Raw genomic sequence first — 15,445 nt, forward strand, 5'->3', positions numbered from 1 at the left:
ACCCTAGAATACAGCAGATCCAATAGTCGTTAGCCAGTCTGAGAACAAGACTCTGAAACTAGCTGCAAGTCATCCAAGAGCCAAAGTACTTAACATTTCAAAGTTCACCTGTGAACCAACTTCCTAGATATTCGACTACAAGAAACCTTGCAGCCTGCTGTGAGCCCTTTGCTTTACAAGACCGTCATTTCAACTTCTAATCATTGAATCCATTCAAGGACGGGATTTTACGGCACAGACTCTAGTGGGCATCATCGTGGGTGAGGCGTGAAAATTTGGAAAGCCGTTAAAAGTCAATGGCTCTCCAAATTTTCCCTTCTTGCCCACGACGATGCCCACCAATGGAGGGACCGGAAAATCCTAGCCCAAGAAACCACAGACCTGCCGTGTGGGAGGCTGAAAATTGTAAATCAGAGACTGAAATAACTGTTATCTGTAAGAGTGCACCATCTTTATCTGCATCCAATCTTTGTATGTTTGTGTGCGTGAGCATGTGTGTATGCATGTGTGTGTATGTGACCATGCTAATTGCAGTCCTTGAAATCAGCTTTAATAGCCTGACCACTGGGTTAACATTTCTCAGGCCCACCCAGTCTAGTTTGGATGGTGGAGGCCATTGTGATACAATGGTTGATGGTGGTTACTGAGTTTTGATCTGCCCTTTTGTCCAGCATGAAACATGGAGGCAGGCAGTCTGAAAACTCCATTGTCTTCAAGTGTTGGCATTTCCTTAAACAATGTGACCGTGAATTATGTTAATTCAGGGTAAGTGTGTGAGGATTAATAACTTGCTTTATTTTAAACCCATGAAAACTTGCTGCTGAATTATTTATATACTCCAAAGGTAAGAAAAGACAAACTGCTTTCCATACAAAATATACAGATTATGGGCAGTAAGAGAGCAGATACATTCTGTCTGTGACACCAGTGTCTTAGAGATTTGTTTTGCCTAATATTCTTACTGTTTCAAATCTTTAAGCGAAAGGATTCCTTGTGTCACAAAAACCTGTTCCTACTTCTTTTTAGGTTCTTCACGACTTCACCAGGCATAAAAGTAACATCCGTGAAATGGGAAGTTTATGGGTAAGATGAATCATGAAAATTGTAAGATTGTAATTAAGAAACGTGAGGCCTGAAATTATTTTTAGAATCATATCAATGTTTTTTGTCCTTTAGTTTTTCTGAAGTTTCCATGGCCTACTGTAATTTCTAATGAAAAAAGTTGACAAGCAAGTTTGAAAGAATATACCAAGACATTGAGTGGAGAGAAAGTGCATGTAGATGTTAGATTCTTTGATATAATACTAGTGGATCCCCTGAGGCATCATATGTAGAGTTAAGATGAAGTGTGGTTTTCAAATGATTTAAGGCTACAGGGAGATAATTGGACCTGGCTGCTCGGGTGTAATCTGGTCTTCATTTCAAAGTCTTGTATTCTGTCCTTAATTTTCTAATTCCATTAAATTTTCCTATGTCAGTATCTATAATGGAAATTGAGTATGTAATTTTTCCTCGCTGTAAGTACACTTACTTCCAGAGGTGGCAGTGGGATGAGGGTACGTCTACAGCGAGTCAAGTTTTGCTCAGGCAGTTTCCATTGCGGGGGGGAATGTGGAATTATAGCCTGACAAGTCTTATATGGACATTTTCCATTATAAATGGATGTAGGAATTTATAATAAAAACAGTTGACGGGAAGTCTGCATGGAAGTCAGCTTTTTAATATATGATACCGTGATACCGACAAACAGAAATGGGTCTTCTTGTACCAATGCCAATGGTTCACTTTTATACTTGGTGTATAAATCGATCTTTGAAGCTTTGTAAAATGGGGTCGACTTATACACCAAGTATAAAAGTGAACCATTGACGTTGGTTCAAGAAGACCCATTTCTGTTTGTCGGTTTTGCTCTGTGTGGAATTGTCTTAAACTCCCGTGTATCTTCTTGCCCACAACGCCTGCTTGATCCCTTGTGCCAACTTATAAGGCAAGTATAACCCTAAACATCCATTTTAGGGCTGAAAAATTGAGGCTGACTCCTAATGCGAGTATAGACTTAAACATGCATTTTGGCACTGAAAAGATAGAATCCACTTATATGGCAGGTTGACTGATACAGTGCAATTCAAGGCAAGTAGAAACAAAGACATGAGGTTGACTTCCTGAGATTGTAAATATACATTGAATAAAAGCTGTCAGGTAAGTCACAGGGCTGCTTGTTTGGAGTGTGAATGTGGAGGGTGGGAGGGGACGTGGGACGGGGTAGAGAGGTTTTGGACAGGAAACCTGGAAGTGCGTGTTTCCCGCTGCAGTTTTTAACTGCAGGGTGTCTTTTACATCTTTTTCGCCCCGTTGCCTGCCTCACAGATGGTTTGATTATAGTGGTGGGTGGAGTGGGGTTGGGGGCGGGGAAGAGATCCTGGAGGAAGAATGTTTTCCAGGAGGTGTGGGTGGAGGCAGTGGTTGGGGAGTGAGATCGCTGGGTTGGGGATTTACTGGGTGGCTAGCTGGGCACTCCTACCCTTCCTGACCCACAAGCAGTGCTTTAAAGACACTCACTCATGGATTCAGCCCTTCCTCTCCCTCCCAGAACCGTGATAGGGTCCCCCTTACCCTCACTTATCACCCCACCTGCCTCTGCGCTCAAAGGATCATCCTCTGCCATTTCCGCCAACTCCAGCATGATGCCCCCACCAAACACATCTTCCCTTCATCCCCCCAGCCGGCTTTCTGCAGGGATCATTCCCTCCGGGACACCCAGCACCCCCTACACCTCAACCCCCTCCCACGGCACCTTCCCATGCAACCGCAGAAAGTGCAAAACCTGCCCCTTTACCTCCCCCCTCCTCACTGTCCAAGGGCCCAAACACTCCTTTCAAGTGAAGCAGCGCTTCACTTGCATTTCCCTTAATTTAGACAACTGCATTCGCTGCTCCCAATGCGGTTTCCTCTACATTGGAGAGACCAAACACAGACTGGGTGACCACTTTGCGGAACATCTTCGGTCTGTCCGCAAGCATTACCCAGACCTCCTGTCGTTTGCCATTTCAACACACCACCCTACTCTCATGCCCACATGTCCGTCCTTGGCCTGCTGCAATGTTCCAGTGAAGCTCAATGCAAACTGGAGGAACAACACCTCATCTTCCAACATGGCACTTTACAGTCTTCTGGACTTAATACTGAGTTCAACAATTTCAGATCGTGACCTCTCTCCTCCATCCCCATCCCCTTTCTGGTCCCCCTTTTTCCAATAAATTATAATTTTTTTGCAAATATATTTTTCTTTTCCCACCTATTTTTAAATTTCTTTCGATCTATTGTTTCCTTTCCACCTTTTAGCCCATTTCGATCCCTTCCCCCCACCCCACCCCCACTAGGGCCATCTGCCACTAGCTTGTCCTGCTTGCTACCCTTAATGTCCCCATTAGTACATTCTTTAGATAATATCACCACCGTCAACACCCCTTTGTCCTTTTGTTTATGACATCTTTGGCAGTCTCTTCATGGCCTCCACCTGTCACTGGCCCCCCATCGAGCTCTACCTGTCCCACCCCCCTCTACCGGCTTATATTTCATCTCATTTCTATATGCCTTAGTTCTGATAATGGGTCATATGGACTCGAAATGTCAACTGTATCCCTCTCCACTGATGCTGTCAGACCTGCTGAGTTTTTCCAGGTATTTTTGTTTTTGGTTTAGCCCTTCCACCTCCTTTCACCTGCTGCATTTCTTCAGGCCTGAGAAACCTGGGCAGCATGAGCTAAAAAGATAAACACTGTTAAACCGCAGCCTGGTTTAAAAGATTTCAATGACCAGCCCTTCTCCTGTGAGTAGTCAGTCTCTTGCTCCTCATCCAGCTTCTGGTAAAACTAGAATGGGGAGAGTTTGAACTGGGTTGGGTTCCTGTTTCAGATTATTAATTTCTTGAACCTCCCACCTGACCTCAAAGTATCCCAAAGTGTTTTACAGCCAATGAAGTACTTTTGGAAGTGTAGTCTCTGTAGGAAACACGGCAGCTAATTTGCACACAGCAACGTTCCACAAACAGCACGAGGGAAATGACCAGATTTTGAGGCATGAAAACTAGCCAGCACACTGGGAGAACTCCTTGAATTAAATGCCATGGGTTCTTCTACGTCTACCTGAGAGGGCAGACGGAGCCTCAACTTAACCTCTCATTTGAAAGGCAGCGTCTCTGACAGTGCAGCACTCTCCCATTATTTCAATGGATGGTCAGCTTGGATTTTGTGCTCAAGTCTCTAAAGTGTAGTCTGAGCCCAGAGCCATTTGCTCAGACCCAAGACTACTACAGTTGAGCCCTGAATGATACCATGGGCAGAGTTTTGTCCTTGATGGGCGGGCAGGCCCCGCCGGCTTGGCGGCAGGTGGGCAGCCGATCGCCGCCGCCGAAATGGGCCCTGCCGCCATTTTAAGTAGGCGGGTCAATTAAGGTCTGCCCAGCGAGCCGCCTGACAGGAAGCACTATGTGCTTCCTGTGCGGGGTGGGGGTGTTGGGTTGGAGGGAATCCCCAACTGTCAGAGTGCGCTCTTTCGCGCATCCACGCAAAAGAGTGCACTGCTCCCTGAGATTAAATGCTGTCTCAGGGAGATCACTGACAGTGGTTCAAACTTCAAAAATAGGATAATAAAAAAATTATTAACATGTCCCCCTCATGTGACAATGTCACACGAGATGGGACATGTTATTAAATATCACACAAACTTTATTAAACTTTTTTAAAACAGACATGAAACCTCATCCTGCCAGTGGATGAGGTTTCATGTTTTTTCAGAAGCCCGCTGGGCCTCCTGGCCTGCCCGCCAGCCTTAGGTTGGATGGGCAGGGCCTTTAATTGGCTTAATGCTACTGTCAATGGCCTCAATTGGCCATTGACAGGTCAGCGGGCGGACAGCTGATCGTGCTATCCCCCACCTTCCTGAATATTTAAATTGGGCGGGATGATGTCGGAGGTTCTCCCTGATGTCATCCCACGTCATTTTCAAGTCTGTGAGTGGGCCCTGCCCCCAGCTCGCTGACGAAAAAATTCTGCCCCATATGTATGTATCCTCTCGTTGCTTCTGGACTTGTGTATGAAGTTTCATTGTTCACATGGTGGCTAAATATTATTCAGGCCCAAACAGACTCAGCAATACTCTCGACCATCTGTTAGTCTATATATAGAAATTGAGTCTCCAATGAAGCAGCCACCAAGGGAAAAATATCTGTAGGTTCCACCCATAAGGGTGCACATCAGGAATGCTGTGACATTCTGCTCACCCTCCCATCAACTGAAATTACACTGAGTCAGCCAGGACTTATGATGACTTATGCAGTAAAGCCAGTGTCAATCGGGTGGACAACAGTAAGCTCTCCAGAGGAAACCCTGAGTATAATAGTTTTTAATTGTGTTCATAGCTGAGTTAAAGTTTGCCCTTTGTACTGTGAAGTCCAGAGTAAACTATATGGAGTTTAAGAATGTGGCAATGTGCAAAGTTTTGTACAGGCCCAGCAGTACAACATTATCTACATAATGGGAAGGAATAAATCTTTAGGTCATGCATATCATGCAATTAATGCAAAAGGTGCTTCTATTTATGTAAATTAGGGTACATTTTTACCTATCTGTAATTATTGAAAATTTGCGTATGCTTTCTCTTCCTATCAACATTCCCATTATCAATTCCCATACACATTCATAATGAAAATTGCTGTATTTCAACCAATCTGCCAATGGAGATGCTGTAGCGCCATCACTGGCTGGAGAGCATAATTACAACATGTATTCTTGAAAAGAAAGACATGTTGCCGAAGCTTTTCATCTTGCACTCATCAGGACAAATGCAAGAATGCCAAATTTCAAACAATAGCAACAATTTATGCTACAGGAGAAAATTACAATGTGAATGTTTTCATAGGCAATTTCCTTATAATTATGGACATGGAAATTCAGAATGAAAAACATGAAAATAAGGCTAGAATGTATTATTTTAAAATGGGGTTTAACTTACACCTGTGTGCCCTGGTCCAAGTATGCCCCACCCTTTAAACTTTATCACCATGGACCATTGATTAATAAATTGTAGGAATTGTTAGATAAATGTGATTGGCTGAACAATATTGAGAGACCAGTTGTCAGAGCAAGTGGACCAAGGATATAGAAAAACATATATGTACATCAGGGGAGCACAGGGATGAATTAAGTTGTGTTTATATGATTCTTAGATTGTATTCTGTTTTCAGTGAGGATCCAAATTACATATTCCTTTCTTAGAATGTTTTCATCTCAAGTTCAGTAAGAAGTTAAAGTGACTTCTCTGACTAGTTTTGTTTAACTAACCCCATGAAATCTGTCCCTAGACGTTTAGGGATTTTTATATTGGAGTTTATCCCACCTGTGTTGCTGGTACCTATAAATAATATCATTTGTGAATGAATTCATTCAATACTTATGGAAAAGAAGCATTGTATGGTTGATCTGATCCATCTTCTGAAGTGAAACGAGATATAGTGAAACCCGACATGTTACGCAACAGCAATTTTATAATAGGAGAGAAGATTCCTTGTCCTGTTGCACACCATATCTCTCAATATCCACGTGAGATTAAGTTTTAGGTCATAGAGAGTATTGGTGTTTAAAAAATATTGGGGACAAGCTAGAATTGAACACATAACTGCTCATTTAATTTGCACACAAGGCATATATTGGTACTATAATTATCCAAGGCTGAGGCAAATGGCAGTTCAAGGGAAAAAATTAATAAACCACACCTCTTGCCTCCATTAGAAATTAATAGTCACAGATGAGTGAAATAGTAGGGAGATGTTAGAGGATGTGGAATATTCTCTTGGGAAGTTTCCATTAAATAAAATAGTTTGTAAATTTATAAGTTATTTTGTTTAGTATGAATCTTACTTCCAAAATCAAATCCTTTATGTAGTTTTTTTAAAAAAGAATTGCCATTATATATCTTTTCCCCTTAGGATTATATGTTTTAATTTAGTGATTAAAGTCTTGTTTTAAAAATTCCTTTAGGGCCATTTGCATGATCGGTACGGGCAGTTGGCAAGTGTCTACGTCAAACTTCTCAGTACCAAGATGGATTTTCATAAAAAGGTATTTACTTCATTGTACAATTTTAATGACATATCATATTTGGATGTTTTTCTGAAAAGATATCTGTTGACTCTTTGTGTTAAACTTATTGTCTTAAGACTTCAGTGCGACTTGTGTTGATGTTAATCTACCTAAATTATGCTTCATTGGCTACAAAACAGGGTGTTAACAAGATTAAATCAGGTAATATGAAAAAACTTGATTTGTGTAGAGCCTCACTCATTTTGCAGCTAATAGATGACTTTTGAAACTCATCTTTGTGGCTGTGTAGGCAATTAACATGAAGCATTTGTTTCCAATGGTGGTCTATGGAAGCCAGACAACTCCTTTTCAATTCAACGTCCTATGAAGTATGAGCATTCCATTTTTATGATAATTTAACAAAATCTGACCATAAAGAATAAATAATTAATTTAAAATAAGTTGTACTTAGCTCAGTATCACAAAAACATGTTGGGAAGAAAAGTGTTTTTAATTTAAAACTGTTTGTATAGTTAAGTGCAACAGTTTCTGGTCACACTTTCTCTATCATGGCCTCCTGTCCAGTTTAAAACTTAGATATTTATTATGCTTCTGTTAAGTGCTCCAAGTTCCAGCTTCATGATGGGGACATCTCAGTAATGTTTTCACATCCCTCCTCCTCATCTGTAACATCCTTTCCTACTCATTGCTCCCTCTTGCTGCCAAACTTGCAGTTTCACTTATTCAGTCACCTTCAATGGCCCTGATGATATATATGATGTATTAATGTGTGTATATATCCTCTAATTCAGTGGAAGCAGCGTAGTTATTCTACACACTGCTGATGTTGATTTGTCCATTTGTTGTGAATTTGAATGACTCTTCAAGAGAAAAATATGTAACTTGGCATCTTTCACAGCCTTAAAACATCCCAAAGCAATTCTCAGCCGCGAAATGCAATTGAAATGTAGGCATTGCTGTAATGTAGGGCAAGGTGGCAACCAATTGGCACAGAGAAAGGTTCCACAAACAGCAGTGAGATAAATGAATAGATAATCTGTTGTTTTTATTGTTGGTTGAGGAAGAATTATTGGCCAGGACACTGAGGAGAATTCCTTACTCTCCTTCGAAGTAGTGCCATACTCAATCTCTAGAGTACAGCTTGAACCAATGGTCTTTTGAAGACAAGAGAGTGCTACCACTGAGCCAAAATGACACTTACAGGGGTTTCTCTTATTAGTAGAACAGTTTTTAAAAGTTATTCACTTAAGTGATAATCAGGGTAAGTTTTGTTTTTTATGTTCTCTTGAAATGGATTTATTTTTGCCAGTTTGTGCTGTCTCACAAGTCTGAGAGATTAGCTCTAAATCTAGGATTGAGTAAGTCTTAATCATTCCCTTCAAAATGGAATGTACTTTCATCCATTCTTTTCCATTCCTCTGCTGATGATATTGATTCAATGCTGGGGTACAGTTTCATAGCCAGCCTTCTGTACCTCCTCCATGTGGCAGTTCTTTGTATGTGTGAGCCTGGACTGTGGGCAGAATCATATCAGGTTTTCACTAAGTGCGGTAGCGCGCGTGTGTAAGTCGATGTTTTACCTGCCGGCTGCGATGGTGGGTTTCACGCTATGTCGTCCCAAACCCACCACATTACTTATGCATTCCCAGCAAACATGCTGTTTCCATGGCGGGTGGGCTTCGATTGCCTGCCACACAATCGCCTCGCCGCTTCATCACGCCAGGTACCACATTATAAGTACAGTCGCGCTCAGTGCTTCCAGCCCAGGACTGCAGCAAAGAAGTTACGGCCCCAAAAGGCAAGAAGACTGCAGCCCTCGAGCACTATTTGGACATTGAGGAGACCTGCTGTGATGTCCTCTCCCCCGTTCTGGCCGCAGGAGAAGCAGCTACATTACCACTCTGGCTTGGTAGGCGATGGCAGTGGCGATCAGTGCCAGTGCTGCACAGAAGATAGAGGATGAATAATCTTATCCGTGCACCCATCTCATCACTCTAAACTCACACACTCAAGCTCATCACATTCACTGGCATCTCACTCACTGCCAGCTCAAGGAACATCACCACCCGTTCTCACACACACCCTCATGTGTCCATCTGGCCTCATCTCCGCTGGAGACTGCCTCCTCAGCCCTCACCATCTTGAGGCCTCTTGCACAGATCAACATGTGCCCCCACACACACCCTGGGTTACCCTCCTTCCCCAGTACAGTTCTCGTCCTGCAGCCTCTTCCCTAATCTGAGGCCACTTCTCCACCTTCCCCAAGAAAGCTCTAGCCCTGCAGTCATTGAAAAGTAATCTGATAGGTAGACATCTACTCATGAGTCCCCCTAAAAGTGATGTGGTGCTCTCTGTGAAGCCTGGCGCTGATGACTGCGAGTGCTGACCGAAGCGGGTAGGCAAACAAGCCTTGAATTCCCAAGCGAAGTGCAGCCTGCCAAGTGCATGCCTTATTTATGCTGTCGTGAAACACTTTGGCGTGTTTTCCCGCTAAGGTGGGTGGACGATCCAGCGGCAGAGTGGGAATGAGTCTGGCAGGCTGGCCTTATAATGATACGCTGATATCATGAGGTTCCTGATGTCCGATGGCGAGGAATGTGGCCTGCCATTGGCGGGTGGAATGGACGATCGCAAACTGGTTTCACGACGTTGCGAAACCGGTGTTTGGCCTTAAATCCCAGCCAGTGAGTGTTGCAAGGTTCAACTGCGAAGGCACATTGCAATAAAGACTGATCTCATTCTTACCTGATATCCGCACACCCTCAGTGGCTGCTGAATATTGTTCACCAATGGGAATCTGGCTAATTGTTTTAGCCACAGTACAAAGTTATTGAAAAATTTAACAGCGACAAATATTTATCCTTCACTTTGAAATTGAGTATGTTTGTCATTTCTAGTTCTTCTTACATTGTTTATATGGAATATAGAACTGAGGTTGAGGCAGCTGCTATGCAGTAACTATAGAAAATCTAAGGGACCCTCTTACAATTACTTTTGTTGCCACATGGAATTATCCTATTAAATTACTGATGATGATTAGAAAAGCTTAACACAATCTTAAAAGAAATTCAATAGGCTATAAAAGTAAAGCTGAAAATGGAGACTTGTTAACCAGTAAGCTAAGTTAGAATAGGTGAGGTTGGACTGTGTAGTGGAGTAAGTGCCAAATGATGGTACAGACGCTCAGTAGTGCAATTTAGGATGACTCAACATTCATATGCACATGCTTCTTGGCTTTGCAATAACAGCTATCAGCAGCTGGAGACACAACGGTAACCATAATTTGTTTCCTTTCATATGCCCTCTTGTTTCCTAATGGTTTAGTGGCAGTGTATGTGTGTTTTCCATTGCAATCTGTGTCTGATCCTATTGACTGCAATGGTGGCTATACACCGCTGTTTTCAGGTATAGTTGGGGAGATTCTCCATGTTTCCTGTCTATCTGAGGAAGTTTGTGTACTGGCCTTTGGGATTTCATCTAATGAAAATCCCAAGTAAAAGTTAAAACTTTAATTCTTGAGTTACATCTCAAGCTATTCCTATGTGCGTTATAGAAAGTGTGTGTAGGCAATATTTCTGTCTTTGGTCAGGTGCATCAAATTTTAGTGCAGTCAAAAACTTGCATATAAAATCATGTATCTAGTATTTCACAGCATGAATATTTTAAAAGGTACCAAGAAAGGTTCAGTGATCTGAGCTTTATCTGAAAGGTTTGGATGAATGCATTCAAATAAACTGTTACAGTAATGACTGTTCATGTGATAAATTGTGAATGCAGAGATTGTGTACATACATCTGCTGCTTTAATAACATTAATCATTAAATATAGAAGGAGCTTACAGGATACTGTTTAATTCTCACTGAAACCCAGCCCACTGCACTTGGCCAAGAAAATTGACCATGCAGTGCCCGCTTTTTTGGATAGTAAATGGCCTCCTAATCCTCCAACATAGCGGGCAGGAAATGCATATTAATTAAGGGCTGGAAGTACGCCACCCACTGTATTGGTGTGGGGAAATGAATTGTTGTCCAGGGATCCTGCCTAAAACAGGTGTTAACCCTTTGCAAATTCAAATAAGAGACCTAATTCCTATCTGAAGCACCCTCGACAATATTGGTTTGTCCCGGTGCAGCCGGTGCTGGGCTGCCTTTCAGGAAAACTGCATCAATATACAACCTAACAGGTGATCCTTTAAGGGTCTGCAGTAGACTGCAACCAAGAAGGTTAAGGTTTAAAATATACTTGTCTGAATGTGGAACTGAGAGGAACAGGAGTGCTTCTCCTGAACCACAATCAAACCAGAAAAGTGGAGGAATCATGAAATGAGAACAGTGAGAGACACTGAGAAATGAACCAGGCAGAGGTAATAAAGGAGATGGGGTACAGTTTTTCCCATATAGAGTTATTGCTAAATTTAATTCAATAATGAAAAGGAAATAAATTTCTATTTTTTTGAATTCTAACTAACTTGAACAGAGACGGATTTTATCAGATGTATATTAGCACCTGAATCAGGATATTTTCTGATCATTTTTCCCCCTTTTTTGCTTTGGCTTTGTACAGCATCCAGAGTTCCCACCTAATCTGGAAGTGACTGATGAAACGCTGGATAAAGCTTCTGGCACAGATGTAAACAACATGTAAGTCTGACCAAGTCACAGAATATCAATCTTCTGCTTATGTTGCACTGAATTGGTCTGTAGGGATTCATGTGTTCAGAGGATAACTAAATCCCTCCAGGATTTGCAAGCTTGTTCCAATTTCAGAGAATCCTTTCTTTTCTGAAGGGGGTGATGAGAGGTATATGCGAATCTTCATCAGCCGTAACTAATTGACCCAGATGTGCCTGAAGGAGTATTTTTGTAAATTTGTAACATGACGGATTTGTTATTTTTAACTCCAACCTAGTTAATCTGTTTTCCTAATTCTCAAATTTAATTATGCAATTGAAATCTCGTTAAGAAGTTAATATCCTGAACTGTGAGCAGATCTCGGATGATTTATGAACGTCTTACAAATCCTGAGATTAGTTTCTGACCTTGAAATCGCACTCTTTATTTTTCAAAAGGTAAAATACTTTGTCAATGTATGTATATAGCATATAGAACATGCTAACAAACAGGTTCTCCCAGTGATCTGTCAATGTTGCTCCATAACTGATGCTAAGAAATGTGGACGAGCCACATCCCAGAAGGAAAAAACAGTTCGGACCAGTACTCTTAAGTTCCCAGTTTTTACTGGTGCTCCATTTTAAGGTATACAAGACCAGCTCGGGCCAGTATTCTTATTTCCCAGTTTTTACTGTTTTTTCCCTTCTGTGGTAGGGTAACTCTTTGTCTTAAGTCTAACTCTTTTTATGTTCTGCATTGTTTACAATGCTGTTCCATTTTGTATATTTTCCATAATTAAATCCGAGGTTTCTCTTGAAAGGAATAGCTGGAGCAGAACTAATGTATTAGACGACAAGCTGTTCTGTAACTCTCTCTGCAGGTACCATGCCTTAAGAGGGTATTTGGCAACCATGGACTTCCATGTGTTGCTGCTTGGTTATTCTTGGCAAGGTGCTGTAGTGGTTTGCTGCTCCCTTCTGCAGTATGGCAGAAAGGAACCTCTCCTGCTCTTATCACCCGTCACAGGTGTATGTTGGAAGGATTTACAAGTTGATATTCAGCCTTTTTGTCCATGTTATGAACACACCTTCCTCGACCATCAAGTCCTGGAGCTCAGAAGCAAGGACATTACCACTGCACCACAAGATCTCCATACATTCCATATGTAATATTATTTTAATAAAAACACACTGGTTGTTTCTCAGGTTGGAGCTTTCATTCTAAGGACTTGTTGATGGAGAATATCTATTAGCCTCCATCATCAATCCTGTTATCTTAACAATTGACATCATATCTTCCTTGATATTTCCTCAATAATATATGTCAACTGCTCAAAACAGGTGTCACAATTATGAAGTTTCTAAGTTTGTTATATTTTGGGTTCGTCTCTTTAGTTTAAGGTAAAATAGAGGAATGAAAGGGGTCATGTGACATGCTCTGAATTCTGCCTGCTAATGAGCCTGGGTGGCTTGGTTGCTTTGGGGCAAGAGGGGCCCAAGTTAAAAAACTTGCTGAGAAGGCAGAGGTAAATAGATTCATGTTGGGCAAGGGAAACAGAGGTTATCAGGGGTAGATGGGAATGTAGAACTCGAAGCACAAACAGATCAGCCATGATCTTATTGAATGTCAGAGCAGGCTCAAGGGGCTGAACGGCCTACTTCTGCTCCTATTTCATATGTTCATATGTTCGTAAGGTGAACAATGGCAAGAGAATCTGGTCTGACTGTGGTTAGACAGTTAGTGTCCAAGACTCACTGGGGAGTGTTAGGAATTTCAGGTTTTATAAATGGTTATAGTTTAAACTATGTTCCATTCCAAGCTAGAATGGAGCTGGGGGTCTAAACGATAGATAATTGGCATTTCTACCTGGATACAAGGCCCATGTGATTCATGTTGTCATGAAGATGGGCTTTGGGAAGAGAAGAGTCAATAGGGTTACAGGCTTCCTAAGATTTGGCTGAATCTCACTGACCCAAGTCAGTCTCAAGAATCTGAGAGAGAAAGGGAGAGAGAGCAGGAAAATTGAGGCAGCCAATCCTGCACCTGAAGTAGAGAAAATGATGACCCTATAGTTCACCATATAGGACTTGGGTGGGAGCTTGCACACAAATTGAAGTGACTGAGTTTGTGAGGATTTAAAGGAGGTTGGAAGCTTGGGCTAGTGAGAAAGAATCTCTAGTGTAACCCTTACAGTGAAAGTTAGTTCTGGGATTAGAGGTTATCTGCCTGGAAAAGGTGAAAGGAAGCAAGCCACCGGGAGCAGAATTAGCTTTGCACTGATTCAGGGATAATTAAATGCTCACTTAAGGGACATCATTAAGTATAAACGTGGTGGTGCATTTTCTGTCATTTTAAAAATTAAACAGGGAAACTTTTCTGTAGTTTAGAGTGTAAGGCCCAAATTTTCACTCCCGGATCAGGAGCGCAGAGATGGGAGGATTCCCAGCTCTGCAAACCTGCCCAATAAAAGTGGCTGCCTGGGTGTCAGACTTTTGGTCCGCGAGGGTGGGCTGGATTAGAAGTTGGGGTGGGCGATTCAGAAAGAACTGAAGAGGATGCCAGATGTGGAGGCAAGCTGGGTGGAAGGCCTGCCTTGTGGTTCTGGCACTGTGTTCAAAGTTTAAAAATAAAGATTAAAATATGAAACATCCCTCACACCTTCACACACTCCCCATACCCCATCCATGCCACCTCATGCTCCACCTGCCCCCTCATAACCCCTCTTACCATCCATGCCAACTAAAGAAAGCCTTATAACAGCAAACATTTCATTCATGTACAAATTCCCTCATAGCAACAAGCATTGAAATACATAATACCACATCAAAGAATCTATAACCACTTTTAGTTGTCAGTCAATCTGTGAAATGGCAAGTACCCTACTATGATAATGGATGGTTGTGAAATCACTCATCCAGCACTAATCCAGTAATTGAAGCCTTCAGACTTATGACAGAAAAAAATAAAATAACAAGGAATCGTGCTTTTGTTAACACTAGATGCTTTTTCAAAGATTTAAAGGATGTTTAAATGTCTTGACAGCTCCCTTTCTCAGGTGTTTCTGATAGTTTTGACAAGTCCCTTTGACAGGTGTCTGACCGTTTTGACAGTTAATTTTGACAGTTCTGTTGAGGGTTCCAATGACTTTGAGAGTAATCAGTTTATGCACTTTTTACGCACATTTATGACTATGTTTAACAATTCCAAAGGGCACCTGACCTCCGCGAGAGGACACCCTACCACCCCCAAAGGTGTCCTGGGACCAGATCCAAAACTGTACTGTGCCTCTCCGAAGGGGTACCCTGGCTATCCAAGTGAATCCACAAAGTTCAGACCTGCTCTTACCTGGCCTAGTCTGCATACTTTGGGTTTCACACTCCTAGCCTACCAAAATCCCACTCAAGTGGAAGCAGCTGATGATTTAAATGGTCAGCTGCCTCTGTAAAATGCGCATGCATGAAGCATATCCTGCACCCCCATTCCTGCCCCCTGTGAAAATGGGAAGTGCTGTTGTTTGGGGGCGGGAATTATGATTTGTGGCCACTTCTGCCATTTTCGCCACGATGGAGAGTCCATGAACAATTAATCCGTTTTTCGTGGTGAAGGAAGGAATGTTGGCATGTGCACTGGAATAGCTTTGTGGTTCTAGTGCCATGGAATCACCAATACCTGCCTGAATCATGAAAATAGACAAGCCAGGCCTTGACAAGCTGAAGGGCAGCACTTTCCATAATG

The 15,445-nt window shown here is 42.1% G+C and overlaps 1 protein-coding gene across 1 annotated transcript in view; it reads left to right on the plus strand.

Moving 5' to 3' along the window:
- The window catches only part of LOC121286439 (huntingtin-interacting protein 1-related protein-like), a 173,738-nt gene that overhangs the window by 67,045 nt on the left and 91,248 nt on the right, over positions 1–15,445 (plus strand). Inside the window, exons 4-6 of the mRNA XM_041203557.1 lie at positions 1,027–1,083; positions 7,038–7,118; positions 11,664–11,740. Of these exons, the coding sequence (XP_041059491.1) occupies positions 1,027–1,083; positions 7,038–7,118; positions 11,664–11,740 (215 nt within the window). The remainder of the gene's footprint in view (positions 1–1,026; positions 1,084–7,037; positions 7,119–11,663; positions 11,741–15,445) is intronic.

Source organism: Carcharodon carcharias, chromosome 13 (assembly GCF_017639515.1).
Source record: "Carcharodon carcharias isolate sCarCar2 chromosome 13, sCarCar2.pri, whole genome shotgun sequence".
Taxonomy (NCBI): domain Eukaryota; kingdom Metazoa; phylum Chordata; class Chondrichthyes; order Lamniformes; family Lamnidae; genus Carcharodon; species Carcharodon carcharias.